Source organism: Salvelinus alpinus, chromosome 25 (genome assembly GCF_045679555.1).
Source record: "Salvelinus alpinus chromosome 25, SLU_Salpinus.1, whole genome shotgun sequence".
Lineage (NCBI taxonomy): Eukaryota > Metazoa > Chordata > Actinopteri > Salmoniformes > Salmonidae > Salvelinus > Salvelinus alpinus.
In genome coordinates, this window is record NC_092110.1 from 28,487,967 (window position 1) to 28,502,475 (window position 14,509).

At 43.1% G+C, this 14,509-nt stretch overlaps 1 protein-coding gene and 1 pseudogene across 2 annotated transcripts in view; one reads left to right on the forward strand and one right to left on the reverse strand.

Annotated features, from left to right (window-relative positions):
• Positions 1–94: 94 nt before the first annotated feature.
• LOC139553768 (zinc finger protein 658B-like) overlaps positions 95–14,509 on the reverse strand; it is a 42,966-nt gene continuing 28,551 nt past the window's right edge. The window contains exon 4 of one of the 2 annotated variants that reach the window (XM_071366419.1): positions 95–200. In XM_071366419.1, coding sequence (XP_071222520.1) covers positions 124–200 — 77 coding nt within the window. In that variant the 3' untranslated portion in view covers positions 95–123. Of the gene's footprint in view, positions 201–448; positions 1,835–14,509 lie in introns of those variants that run through there. The other variant, XM_071366420.1, reaches the window with a different exon arrangement.
• On the forward strand, positions 649–3,215 carry LOC139553769 (transcription factor Adf-1-like; annotated as a pseudogene).

Here is a 14,509-nt window from a genome sequence, read left to right on the forward strand (position 1 = left end):
AAATATTTGTTGACTAAGAAATGTTTGTTTGCTTTAGTAGTACTGGGGGATTATGTAGTTGTAAGGGATTGTGAAGGGGTTGATTTACTGTCAGGTCGTGATGTTATTGATGGAGCTGTGCTGCTAGCTCCTCCACTGCAGAACCTGTTTGCAGTTGTTCCACCTGTCACCTAGGCCAGGAGCTGAGCTACACCATTGTTCTGAAAGAGAGAACATATGTGGGAAATACTGTAGGTCAGATGACTCTGATATGCATATTGGAACATGCATATTGCACATTACAGGGCCACACAAATAGTTGTGATGAACTTGTGTATGTAGACTCTGGAGGATATACAGTATAGTGATCCTTAGTAGAATGGACACCACAAAGACTGCGACAGTGCAATATACTTGTTCTATTCGCATCTGACCGGTATTCCAAAAATAATAGAAGCAACGACTCTCGTTGTGTAAACTCTAGATTTTAATATAGTATATAGCCCATCGATTATTGTGCATATACAGGATGTACAGGACAGGACTCATTCTAAAGGATTCCAAAAATCCGTGACCCCGACCCGGAAGTGCTTAGTTATTCTGGCTGGCTTCACAGTGGTCTGGCTACCAGCTCCTGGTTAGCTAGATAACTAACTAGCTAGTCTTGGGATGGCTGCAGAAAGAATCATATCCGCGGTTTCAGACTACCCAGAATTATATAACTCAACTTTGACTTCATATAGAGACCCGATAAAAAAATCGGATGCATGGAAGGCTGTGGGTAAACAATTGGGACTGAAAGGTATGGTCTGATTAACTAGCTAAGAACATTAGCATACATTTTGGCTAGCTAGCGTGAGTAATGAGTAACAATTTTAACGTTACTAGCTAAACTTGTTCTTCGCTAACGTTATTAAGTTTGACATATCTGACTATTGTGTAGACTAGCTTGCTATATTTTCTAGCGAACAACATCGTTCACGCTGGGTTTAACTTCCAGGTCTATCCTAGCTAGCTACTGTTTGCTTGGTTAGTTTATTAATTGTTTGCGACCATTAACTGTGCATCGCTCTTTATTGTTTTGTTAATTGCATTAGAATAGTTGGCTACGTTTATGATTGATTAGTAATGCCGATTCCCTTGGTCAATATACCGTGTAAAGTTAGCTAACCACAGGGGGCAGTGTGCCACGGTTTGTTAGTTAACGTTAGCTAGCTAACTCATTAACTTTCTACCTGAGGTGAACCAGTTGAGTGGGCACTCGTGATTTGCACCACAAGTGTTCTGCCAACAACAATGTTGGCTGCTACACCAGCAGTAACGATGATTAGGTCAGTGTTAGTATAAGAATATAATCCAAAGATTTAACAATATGTCAACATTGGCGTAAGACTCTTAGCTAGAGCAGTGCAAGCCATTTTATCCAGTGACAACATAATTCTACACTACAGAGACGGGGGCTTTTACGCATCCCAGCTCTGTTTAGGAATTTGCGTGGTTAGTCCTACACCATCCCTATCCCTCAGCTTTAGCCCATAGCCAAGCTAGGCCTAAGTGGAAGGTTGCAGTTGGGCAGAACAAAATACTATGTTTCAACTAACCAAATACTTAGACTAGGTGGAGAACAAATTGGAAGACTACGTTTGTGGGAACACATGGCTCATCCAAATGACCATGCATAAAGCACTGGTATAGCCATAAGGGAAGTTTAAAAACAGAACAGAGACTACTGTCAACTTGGATATCCTCTTTTTATGTTCCAGAGGAAGATGCCCGAAAGAAATGGAGAAACCTGAGGGATGTGTTCACAAGGAAAGTGAAAGCAGATCGGATCCGTGGTGCCACAGGGAAGGCCCTAAAAAAATGGAGATATAGTGAATTAATGGCATTTCTGATCCCATACATACAGCGTGGTAGAGGAACCGGCGGCAGCAATAGCACAGAGGAGTTTGATGATGGAAAAGATGAGACAACTAGCACCTCTGACGTCCTCATTGATCTAGATGGAAGTGTGGTTGATACCAAGATGTCACCACCTTTGGACAACAACTTAGATGAGATGACATGGAAAGATTCCTGGCAAACAGCTGGACAGGGAGACAATGAGGATGAGATGACATGGAAAGATTCCTGGCAAACAGCTGGACAGGGAGACAATGAGGATGAGATGACATGGAAAGATTCCTGGCAAACAGCTGGACAGGGAGACAATGAGGATGAGATGACATGGAAAGTTTCCTGGCTAACATGAAAGACCTGAGCTGAGACGACATGGAAAGATTCCTGGCAAACAGCTGGACAGGGAGACAATGAGGATGAGATGACCTTACAGCGGAACAGGAAAGTGTGCAATTAAGCTGAAATTTCACCAACTTCTCCACGATGCTGAATTTGAGGACACCGACTAGCCTAACTGTACAGTAAATATATTTTGTATCATCGAGTTGGGACTTTCTTAGGACAGAACATTTTATCAATATTCATTTAGTTACCTTGAGAAAGTGGAACCCATCCCACACACACCTTCCAAGTTTGAGCCCACTGGTAATGTTTCAGTGTGGTAGTGATAGACGGAAGGGGGCTGTAGTTCTTAATTAACCGGACTAAGCTAGAAACATTATTTTTTGTTTAAAATGTTTTCATTCTCCTAATATTTGTGGAGAGGGCTGCTTTTAGCGAAGACCATTTATACCTGTGTTATATATACGAACACATGGAGATGGTTTGTTACTTAGAATTTTATTTGTAAAAAATATTCTAACAATGTTGGTCTGTTTAGTGTCACCTTACCCTCTGGTCACAGGCATAGCCAAGGGATGATGTTTTGGGGGTGGGGGCTAATACAGGACTAGTAAAGGCCCAGTGCACTACTTTTATTTTTTTAGGGGTTGCTTCAGCACCCCTACTTCCCGCGGCTATGCATACAGGTATGCATTTTGTTTGCTCCTGTAATACTTTAGTCGGGTTGTAAAAAATAAAAAGTTGAGTAAATGTTCTCCATGCTAGTGTAATGGTGCAATAGTTGCTCTTGACAATTTATATTTTGTCTACTTTTTGAAGTTGGTTATTTCATTCATGCATTTTAGAATGTTATTGAGCTTAATAAAAGTTGTGGTTAAATGCTGCCCCACTTCACTCAGCTGCATTCATTTCACTAAGGTGTTGTATGTCAAGCAAGTTATGTATGCAATTTTTTTACTTAAATGTCTGTCAAATAAAAAATTATTAAACAATAACAATTTCCACTGAATGTTAGTGCAGATGTAAAGTTTGGTAAGAGAATGACTGTGCTGTCATTCTGTTACATGTGTTTTTGTAACATTTTCAGTGGACATTAAGTAGTCCTTGTGCATAGAGTTGTGGTTTAACTTTGCATCACACGCATTATAAAGTGAAAAATCAGAGTGTCCGCATCAACGTGGAATTGCCCATATGCTACAGGTACCTGACAAAGGCAACAACAACAGTGTTTTGAGGGCATTCAGCCACCACGTAACTTCAGCTCTTGGAGTATTTTAATCTTCGTAGTCATTAAGCATTTGAGTAACTTTTAACTACCTGCAAATGAATAAGCAGTAATGCTTTTGATCCGCTGCCACAGCAGACCATGTTCCGCGTAGCCTTTTGCAAATCAAAACTAGGTAATTATGTCACAGCAAATGAATTGTTTAAAGGATAATTATGCTGGCTCCAGTTCTACTTAAATGTCATATCAAAACATTAGTTCCAATTTCAATACTGTGGCCCACATTACTTTTCAATTAAAGCTAACTAGTTAGTCCCTATGTAAAAATCATGTTTGTCTCTTCCCCCCTCTGCTACTCGCCCAAGCCTTCCCCATTTCTCTTTCTCCCAAATACAGTCAGCTGATGTTCTAAAAGAGCTGCAAAATCTGGACCCTTACAAATCAGCCGGGCTAGATAATCTGGACCCTTTCTTTCTAAAACTATCTGCTGAAATTGTTGCCACCCCTATTACTAGCCTTTTCAACCTCTCTTTCGTGTCGTCTGAGATTCCCAAAGATTGGAAAGCAGCTGCGGTTATCCCCCTCTTCAAAGGGGGGGACACTCTTGACCCTAACAGCTACAGACCTATATCTATCCTACCCTGCCTTTCTAAGGTCTTCGAAAGCCAAGTCAACAAACAGATTACCGACCATTTCGAATCCCACCATACCTTCTCCGCTATGCAATCTGGTTTCAGAGCTGGTCATGGGTGCACCTCAGCCACGCTCAAGGTCATAAACGATATCTTAACCGCCATCGATAGGAAACAATACTGTGCAGCCGTATTCATTGACCTGGCCAAGGCTTTTGACTCTGTCAATCACCACATCCTCATCGGCAGACTCGACAGCCTTGGTTTCTCTAATGATTGCCTCGCCTGGTTCACCAACTACTTCTCTGATCGAGTTCAGTGTGTCAAATCGGAGGGTCTGTTGTCCGGGCCTCTGGCAGTCTCCATGGGGGTGCCACAGGGTTCAATTCTTGGACCGACTCTCTTCTCTGTATACATCAATGATGTCGCTCTTGCTGCTGGTGATTCTCTGATCCACCTCTACGCAGACGACACTATTCTGTATACTTCTGGCCCTTCTTTTGACACCGTGTTAACAACCCTCCAGGCGAGCTTCAATGCCATACAACTCTCCTTCCGTGGCCTCCAATTGCTCTTAAATACAAGTAAAACTAAATGCATGCTCTTCAACCGATCGCTGCCTGCACCTGCCCGCCTGTCCAACATCACTACTCTGGACGGCTCTGACTTAGAATATGTGGACAACTACAAATACCTAGGTGTCTGGTTAGACTGTAAACTCTCCTTCCAGACTCACATCAAACATCTCCAATCCAAAGTTAAATCTAGAATTGGCTTCCTATTCCGCAACAAAGCATCCTTCACTCATGCTGCCAAACATACCCTTGTAAAACTGACCATCCTACCAATCCTCGACTTCGGTGATGTCATTTACAAAATAGCCTCCAAAACCCTACTCAATAAATTGGATGCAGTCTATCACAGTGCCATCCGTTTTGTCACCAAAGCCCCATATACTACCCACCACTGCGACCTGTACACTCTCGTTGGCTGGCCCTCGCTTCATACTCGTCGCCAAACCCACTGGTTCCAGGTCATCTACAAGACCCTGCTAGGTAAAGTCCCCCCTTATCTCAGCTCGCTGGTCACCATAGCAACACCTACCTGTAGCACGCGCTCCAGCAGGTTTATCTCTCTGGTCACCCCCAAAACCAATTATTCCTTTGGCCGCCTCTCCTTCCAGTTCTCTGCTGCCAATGACTGGAACGAACTACAAAAATCTCTGAAACTGGAAACACTTATCTCCCTCACTAGCTTTAAGCACCAGCTGTCAGAGCAGCTCATAGATTACTGCACCTGTACATAGCCCATCTATAATTTAGCCCAAACAACTACCTCTTTACCTACTGTATTTATTTATTTATTTTGCTCCTTTGCACCCCATTATTTCTGTCTCTACTTTGCGCTTTCTTCCACTGCAAACCAACCATTCCAGTGTTTTTTAGTTTTATTTTACTTGCTGTGTTGTATTTACTTCGCCACCATGGCCTTTTTATATTTTTATTTATTTATACATATATTTGTTTGCCTTCACCTCCCTTATCTCACCTCACTTGCTCACATTGTATATAGACGTATTTTTTTTTCACTGTATCATTGACTATATGTTTGTTTTACTCCATGTGTAACTATGTGTTGTTGTATGTGTCGAACTGCTTTGCTTTATCTTGGCCAGGTCGCAATTGTAAATGAGAACGTGTTCTCAATTTGCCTACCTGGTTAAATAAAGGTTAAATAAAATAAATAAATAAAAAATTTAAACTAATGTTTGGTTTCAAAGACTGGCACTTGTTCCACTTGCCTGATCCATAAGATATGAGAATGTTTTCCTTCTGTCACTTAATTTTTCTACACATCTCATCCCTCTGTTCTCAATATTTTTATGTTTTGCACACCACACAATATACAGTCTGGCAGCAGGTAGCCTAGGGGTTGCGCCAGTAAACAAAAGTTTGCTGGTTCAAATCCCCGAGCTATGTGAAAAATCTGTTGATGTGCCCTTGAGCAAAGCACTTAACTCTAATTAATTGCTCCTGTAAGTCACTCTGGATAAGAGCATCTGCTAAATGACTAAAATGTAAAATGAGGATGTTTCTTCTATTCTCTTTCAATTATTCAGTTTGATTTGCGCAGGTTGACTCCTAACCCGTTGTTATTTCTGCGGGGCGGGCGAGTTTAGAGTCATAAAATATTGGGTTGACTAAAGAGAAAAATGTCTTAAAATCCATAAATATCATTCTTGTGCAATGTACCAGTCAAAAGTTTGGACACCTACTCATTCCAGGGTTTTTCTTTATTTTACTATTTCCTATATTGTATAATAATAGCGAAGACAAACTATGAAATAACACATAGGGATTCATGTAGTAACCAAAAAATAGATAAAACAAATCAATATATTTTATATTTAAGATTCTTCAAAGTAGCCACCCTTTGCCTTTGACAGCTTCGCACACTCCTACCCTTCAATCAACCAGGTTCATGAGGTGGTCACCTGAAATGCATTTCAATTAACAGGTGTGCCTTAAGTAAATTTGTGGAATTTCTTTCCTTCTTAATTTGTTTGAGCCAATCAGCTGTGTTGTGACAAGGTGGTCTTTTACCAAATAGGACTAAGTCCATATTATGGCAAGAACGGCTCAAATAAGCAAAGAGAAACGACAGTCCATCATTACTTTAAGACATTAACTTTGAACGTTTCTTCAGGTGCTGTCGCAAAAACCAAGCGCTATGATGAAACTGGCTCTCATGAGGACCGCCACAGGAAAGGAAGACTCAGAGTTACCTCTGCCACAGAGGTTAAGTTCATTAGAGTTAACTGCACCTCAGATTGCAGCCCAAATAAATGTCCAAGTAACAGACCCTCTCAACATCAACTGTTCAGAAGAGACTGTGTGTGAATCAGGCCTTCATGGTCAAATTGCTGCAAAGAAACCACTACTAAAGGACACCAATAATAAGAAGAGACTTGCTTGGACCAAGAAATACAAGCAATGAACATTAGACTGGTGGAAATCTGTCCTTTGGTCTGATGAGTCTAAATTTGAGATTTTTGGTTCCAACCGTCATGTCTTTGTGAGATGCAGAGTAGGTGAACGAATGATCTGCAGCTGTGTGGTTCCCACCGTGAAGCATGGAGGTGGGGGTATTATGGTGCTTTTCTGGTGACACTGATTTATTTAGAATTCAAGGCACACTTAACCAGCATGTCTACCACAGCATTCTGCAGCGATTACCCATCCATCTAATTTGCGCTTAGTGGGACAATCATTTGTTTTTCAACAAGACAACACACAACACACCTCCAGGCTGTGTAATGATTATTTGACCAAGAAGGAGAGTAATGGAGTGCTGCATCATATGACCTGGCCTCCACAATCACCCAACCTCAACCCAATTGAGATGGTTTGGGATGAGTTGGACCGCAGAGTGAAGAAAAAGCAACCAACAAGTGCTCAGCATATGTGGGAACTCCTTCAAGACTGTTGGAAAAGCATTCCAGGTGAAGCTGGTTGAGAGAATGGCAAGTGTACAAAACGGTCATTAAGGCAAAGGGTGGCTACTTTGAAGAATCTGTTTAACACTTTTTTGGTTACTACATTTAATAGTTTTGATGTCTTCACTATTATTATACAATGTAGGAAATAGTTTAAAAAAAAGCAAAACCACTGAATGAGTAGTTGTCCAAACTTTTGACTGGTACTCTATGCATACACACATACAGTTGAAGTTGTGTACATACACCCCTCCACAAATTTCTTGTTAACAAACTATAGTTTTGGCAAGTCGGTTAGGACATCTACTTTGTGCATGACAAGTCATTTTTCCAACAATTGTTTACAGACAGATTATTTCACTTATAATTCACTGTATCACAATTCCAGTGGGTCAGAAGTTTACATACACTAAGTTGACTATGCCTTTAAACAGCTTGTAAATTTCAGAAAATGGCATGGCTTTAGAAGCTTCTGATAAGCTAATTGACATTACTTAAGTCAATTGGAGATGTATCTGTGGATGTATTTCAAGGCCTACCTTCAAACTCAGTGCCTCCTTGCTTGACATGGGAAAAATCAAAAGAAATCAGCCAAGACCTCCACAAGTCTGGTTCATCCTTGGGAGCAATTTCCAAACGCCTGAAGGTACCACGTTCATCTGTACAAACAATAGTAAGCAAGTATAAACACCATGGGACCACGCAGCCATCATACCGCTCAGGAAGGAGACGCGTTCTGTCTCCTAGAGATGAACATACTTTGGTGCGAAAAGTGCAAATCAATCCCAGAACAGCAGCAAAGGACCTTGTGAAGATGCTGGATGAAACAGGTACAAAAGTATCTATATCCACATAACCTGAAAGGCCGCTCAGCAAGGAAGAAGCCACTGCTCCAAAATCTCCATTAAAAAAGCCAGACTACGGTTTGCAACTGCACATGGGGACAAAGATCGTACTTTTTGGAGAAATGTCCTCTGGTCTAATGAAAGAAAAATAGAACTCTTTGGTGATAATGGCCATCGTTATGTTTGGAGGAAAAAGGGGGAGGCTTGCAAGCCAAAGAACACCATCCCGACCGTGAAGCACGGGGGTGGCAGCATCATGTTGTGGGGGTGCTTTGCTGCAGGAGGGACTGGTGCACTTCACAAAATAGATGGCATCATGAGGCAGGGAAATGATGTGGATATATTGAAGGAACATCTCAAGACATCAGTCAGGAAGTTAAAGCTTGGTCGCAAATGGGTCTTCCAAATGGACAATGACCCCAAACATACATCCAAAGTTGTGGCAAAATAGCTTAAGGACAACAAAGTCAAGGTATTGGATTCGCCATCACAAAGTCCTGACCTCAATCCTATAGAAAAGTCGTGGGCAGACCTGAAAAAGTCTGTGCGAGCAAGGAGGCCTACAAACCTGGCTCAGTTACACCAGCTCTGTCAGGAGGAATGGGCCAAAATTCACTTATTGGGGGAAGCTTGTGGAAGGCTACCTGAAACGTTTGACCCAAGTTAAACAATTTAAGGCAATGCTACCAAATACTAATTCAGTGTATGTAAACTTCTGACCCACTGGGAATGTGATGAAAGAAATAAAAGCTGAAATAAATAATTCTCTCTACCATTATTCTGACATTTCATATTCTTAAAATAAAGTGGTGATCCTCACTGACCTAAGACAGGGAATTTTTACTAGGATTAAATGTCAGGAATTGTGAAAAAAATGAGTTTAAATGTATTTGGCTAAGGTGTATGTAAACTTCCGACTTCAACTGTACACTCAGCAAAAAAAGAAACGTCCTCTCACTGTCAACTGCGTTTATTTTCAGCAAACTTAACATGTGTAAATATTTGTATGAACATAAGATTCAACAACTGAGACAAACTGAACAAGTTCCACAGACATGTGAATAATAAATAAAATATTTTAAATTTTATTTCACCAGGTAGGCCACTTGAGAACAAGTTCTCATTCACAACAGCGACCTGGCCAAGATAAAGCAAAGCAGTGCCATCATCACTGTTACATCCTCAGAAAGCATGAGCTCCTGAGTTGGGAAAATCTCGTGCCAATACACCGACGCATGTCTTGTATTTAAGATCCTAAATGGCCTGGCTCCCCCTCCACTCAGTATTTTTGTTAAACAGAAAACCCAATCATATGGCAGCAGATCCACAAGGTCTGCCATGAGAGGTGACTATAGTTCCCTTAAGGAAAAGCACCTTTAGTAAATCCGCTTTCTCTGTGAGAGCTTCCTATCTCTGGAATACACTGCCATCAGACACACATAACTGCACCACATATCACACTTCCACAAAATGCATAAAGACATGGCTAAAGGTCAATCAGATTTGTGAACATAATCCCTAGCTGTGTATTGCCGCTTTCCATATTGTCTGTTGTCTGTAGCTTGTGAGGTGTGGAAACACTTTGTTGCTTTTATGACTTTTGTCTTGCTGCTTTTTGTTCTTTGTTGATCTGTCTGTATGCTACATTTGCTTGTCCTATGTTGCTCTGTCTGTATGCTATGTCTTGCTTGTCCTATGTTGCTCTGTCTGTATGCTACGTTTGCTTGTCCTATGTTGCTCTGCGTGTGCTCACTGCTCAATGATTGTCTATAATAACCTGCCCAGGGACTGCGGTTGAAAATTAGCCGGCTGGCTAAAACCAGCACTTTTACTGAAACGTTGATTAATGTGCACTGTCCCTGTAAAAATAAACTCAAACTCAGTGTGACAAAAACAACAGAGTTACACATAAATGTATAGTTAGTAACAATAGAAAAATCTATGTACAGTGTGTGCAAATGTAGAAGAGTAGGGAGGTAAGGCAATAAATAGGCCATAGAGGCGAAATAATTACAATTTAGCATTAACACTGGAGTGATAGATGATGATGTGCAAGTAGAGATACTGGGGCGCAAAAGAGCAAGAGGATAAATAACAATATGGGGATGAGGTAGTTTGGTGTGCTATTTACAGATTGGCTGTGTACAGGTACAGTGATCGGTGAGCTGCTCTGACAGCTGATGCTTAAAATTAGAGAGATAGATATAAGACTCCAGCTTCAGTGATTTTTGCAATTCGTACCAGTCATTGGCAGCAGAGAACTGGAAGGAAAGGCAACCAAAGGAAATGTTGGCTTTGGGGATGAAATACCTGCTGGAGCACCTGCATGTTGCTATGGTGACCAGTGAGCTGTAATAAGGTGGGGCTTTACCTAGCAAAGAATTATAGATGACCTGGATCCAGTGGGTTTGGCATCGACTATGTAGTGAGGGCCAGCCAACGAGAGCATACAGGTCGCAGTGTTGGGTAGTATATGGGGCTTTGGTGACAAAACGGATGGCATTGTGATAGACTACATCCAGTTTGCTGAGTAGAGTGTTGGAGGCTATTTTGTAAATGACATCACCAAAGTCAAGGAACGGTAGGATAGTCAGTTTTACAAGGGTATGTTAACATAGTGTCCAAAGAAGGGCCAGATGTATACAGAATGATGTCGTCTGAGTAGAGGTGGATCAGAGAATCACTGGCAACAAAGGCGACATCATTGATATATACCGAGAAGAGAGTCCATCTGAGAATTGAGCCCCCTGTCACCGCCATAGAGACTGCCAGAGGTCCGGACAACAGGCCCTCCGATTTGACACACTGAACTCTGAGAAGAAGTTGGTGAACCAGGCGAGGAAGTCATTTGAGAAACCAAGGCTATTGAGTCTGCCGATAAGAATGCGGTGATTGACAGAGTCGAGAACCTTGGCCAGGTCGATGAAGACGGCTGTAAAGTACTGTCTTTTATCGATGGCAGTTATGATATCGTTTAGGACCTTGAGCGTGGCTGAGGTGCACCCATGACCAGCTCGGAAACCTGAATTCTTTAATTTATGTATTTTTTATTTCACCTTTATTTAACCAGGTAGGCTAGTTGAGAACAAGTTCTCATTTACAACTGCGAACTGGCCAAGATAAAGCAAAGCAGTGTGACACAAACAACACAGTTACACATGGAATAAACAAACATACAGTCAATAATACAATATAAAAAGTCTATATACAATGAGGTAGGATAAGGGAGGTAGGCAATAAATAAACCATAGTTGCGAAATAATTACAGATTGTATAGTGGAGAAGGTACGGTGGGATTCTAAATGGTCGGTGATCTGTTTGTTAACTTGGCTTTCGAAGATTTTAGGAAGGCAGGGTAGGATGGGTATTGGTCTATAACAGTTTGGGTCTAGAGTGTCTACCCCTTTGAAGAGGGGGATAACCGTGGCAGCTTTCCAATCTTTGGGGTTCTCAGACGATACGAAAGAGAGGTTGAATAGGCTAGTAGGTCAATATCCTTCCAGGATACCCGGGCCAGGTCGATTAGAAAGGCCTGCTTGCTGAAGTGTTTTAAGGAGCTTTTGATAGTGATGAGGGTTGGTCGTTTGACCGCGGACCCATTACGCACGCAGGCAATGAGGCAGTGATCGCCGAGATCCTGGTTGAAGACAGCAGAGGTGTATTTAGATGGCAAGTTGGTCAGGATGATATCTATGAGGGTGCCTATGGTTACAGATTTAGGGTTGTACCCGGTAGGTTCCTTAATAATTTGTGTGAGATTGAGGGCATCTAGCTTAGATTGTAGGACGGCCGGGGTGTTAAGCATATCCCAGTTTAGGTCACCTAACTGTACGAACTCTGAAGATTGATGGGGGACAATCAATTCACATATGGTGTCCAGTGCACAGCTGGGGGCTGAAGGGGATCTATAACAAGCGGCAACGGTGAGAGACTTGTTTCTGGGAAGGTGGACTTTTGAAAGTAGAAGCTCGAACTGTTTGGGTACAGACCTGGATATTATCACAGAACTCAGCAGACAATCTCTGCAGTAGATTGCAACTCCGCCCCCTTTGGCAGTTCTATCTTGTCGGAAGATGTTATAGTTAGGGATGGAAATGTCAGGATTTTTGGTGGCCTTCCTAAGCCATGATTCAGACACTGCTAGGACATCAGGGTTGGCGGAGTGTGCTAAAGCAGTGAATAAAACAAACTTAGGGAGGAGGCTTCTAATGTTAACATGCATGAAACCAGGGCTTTTACGGTTACAGAAGTCAACAAATGAGAGCGCCTGGAGAATGGGAGTGGAGCTAGGCGCTGCAGGGCCTGGATTAACCTCTACATCAGCAGAGGAACAGAGTAGGAGTAGGATAAGGGTATGGCTAAAGGCTATAAGAACTGGTCGTCTAGTGCGTTCGGAACAGAAAGTAAAAGGACCAGATTTCTGGGCGCGGAAGAATAGATTCAAGGCATAATGTACAGACAAGGGTATGGTAGGATGTGAGTACAGTGGAGGTAAACCTAGGCATTGAGTGACGATGAGAGAGGTTTTGTCTCTAGAGACACTAGTTAAGCCAGGTGAGGTCAGCGCATGTGTGGGAGATGGAACAAAAGGGCTATCTAAGGCATGTTGGGCTCTACAGTGAAATAAGATAATAATCACTAACCAAAACAGCAATAGACAAGGCACATTGACTTTAGGGAGAGGCATGTGTAGCCAAGTGATCATAGGGTCCAATGAGCAGCACTAGATGAGTCAGGGAGCTGTAGTCGCTACTATGCTAGGCGAGCTGGAGACACGGCGATTCAGACAGCTAGCGGGCCGGGGCTAGCAGATGGGCATCCGGCGACGTCGCCAATTGGCAAAGAGGTATTGTAGCCCAAGAATTGGCTGCTGGACCTCTTTGGCTAGCCGGGAGATGTGCTTGCTTCGGGACAGAGACGTTAGCCAGGAGTAGCCACTCGGATAGCAGCTTGCTAGCTGCGATGATCCGGTGTAAAGGTTCAGAGCTTGCGGTAGGAATAATGTGTCCCTGAACAAAGGGGGGGTCAAAATCAAAAGTAACAGTCAGTATCTGGTGTGGCCACCAGCTGCATTAGGTACTGCAGCTCATCTCCTCCTCATGGACTGCACCAGATTTTCCAGTTCTTGCTGTGAGATGTTACCCCACTCTTCCACCAAGGCACCTGCAAGTTCCCGGACATTTCTGGGGGGAATGGCCCTAGCACTCACCCTCCGAACCAACAGGTCCCAGACTTGCTCAATGGGATTGAGATCTGGGCTCTTCGCTGGCCATGGCAGAACACTGACATTCCTGTCTTGCAGGAAATCACGCACAGAACGAGAAGTATGGCTGGTGGCATTGTCATGCTGGAGGGTCATGTCAGGATGAGCATGTCAGGATGAGCCTGCAGGAAGGGTACCACGAGGGAGGAGGATGTCTTCCCTGCAACGCACAGCGTTGACGGTTGCCTGCAATGACAACAAGCTCAGTCCGATGATGCTGCTCTGACACCGGACCATGACGGACCCTCCACCTCCAAATCGATCCCGCTCCAGAGTACAGGCCTCGGTGTTACGCTCATTCCTTCGATGATAAACGAGAATCCGACCATCACCCCTGGTGAGACAAAACCGCGACTCGTCAGTGAAGAGCACTTTCTGCCAGTCCTGACTGTTCCAGCGACGGTGGGTTTGTGCCCATAGGCGACGTTGTTGCCGGTGATGTCAGTTGAGGACCTGCCTTACAACAGGCCTACAAGCCCTCAGTCCAGCCTCTCTCAGCTTATTGTGGACAGTCTAAGCACTGATGGAGGGATTGTGTGTTCCTGGTGTAACTTAGGCAGTTGTTGTTGCCATCCTGTACCTGTATGTCCCGCAGGTGTGATGTTCGGATGTACCGATCCTGTGCAGGTGTTGTTACACGCGGTCTGCCACTGCGAGGGTCGTCAGCTGTTCTCCCTGTAGCACTGTCTTAGGTGTACGGACAGTACGGCCACATCTGCATGCCCTGGCCACATCTGCATGCCTAAGGCACGTTCACGCAGATGAGCAGGGACCCTGGGCATCTTTCTTTTGGTGTTGTTCAGAGTCAGTTTTCATAACTGTGACCTT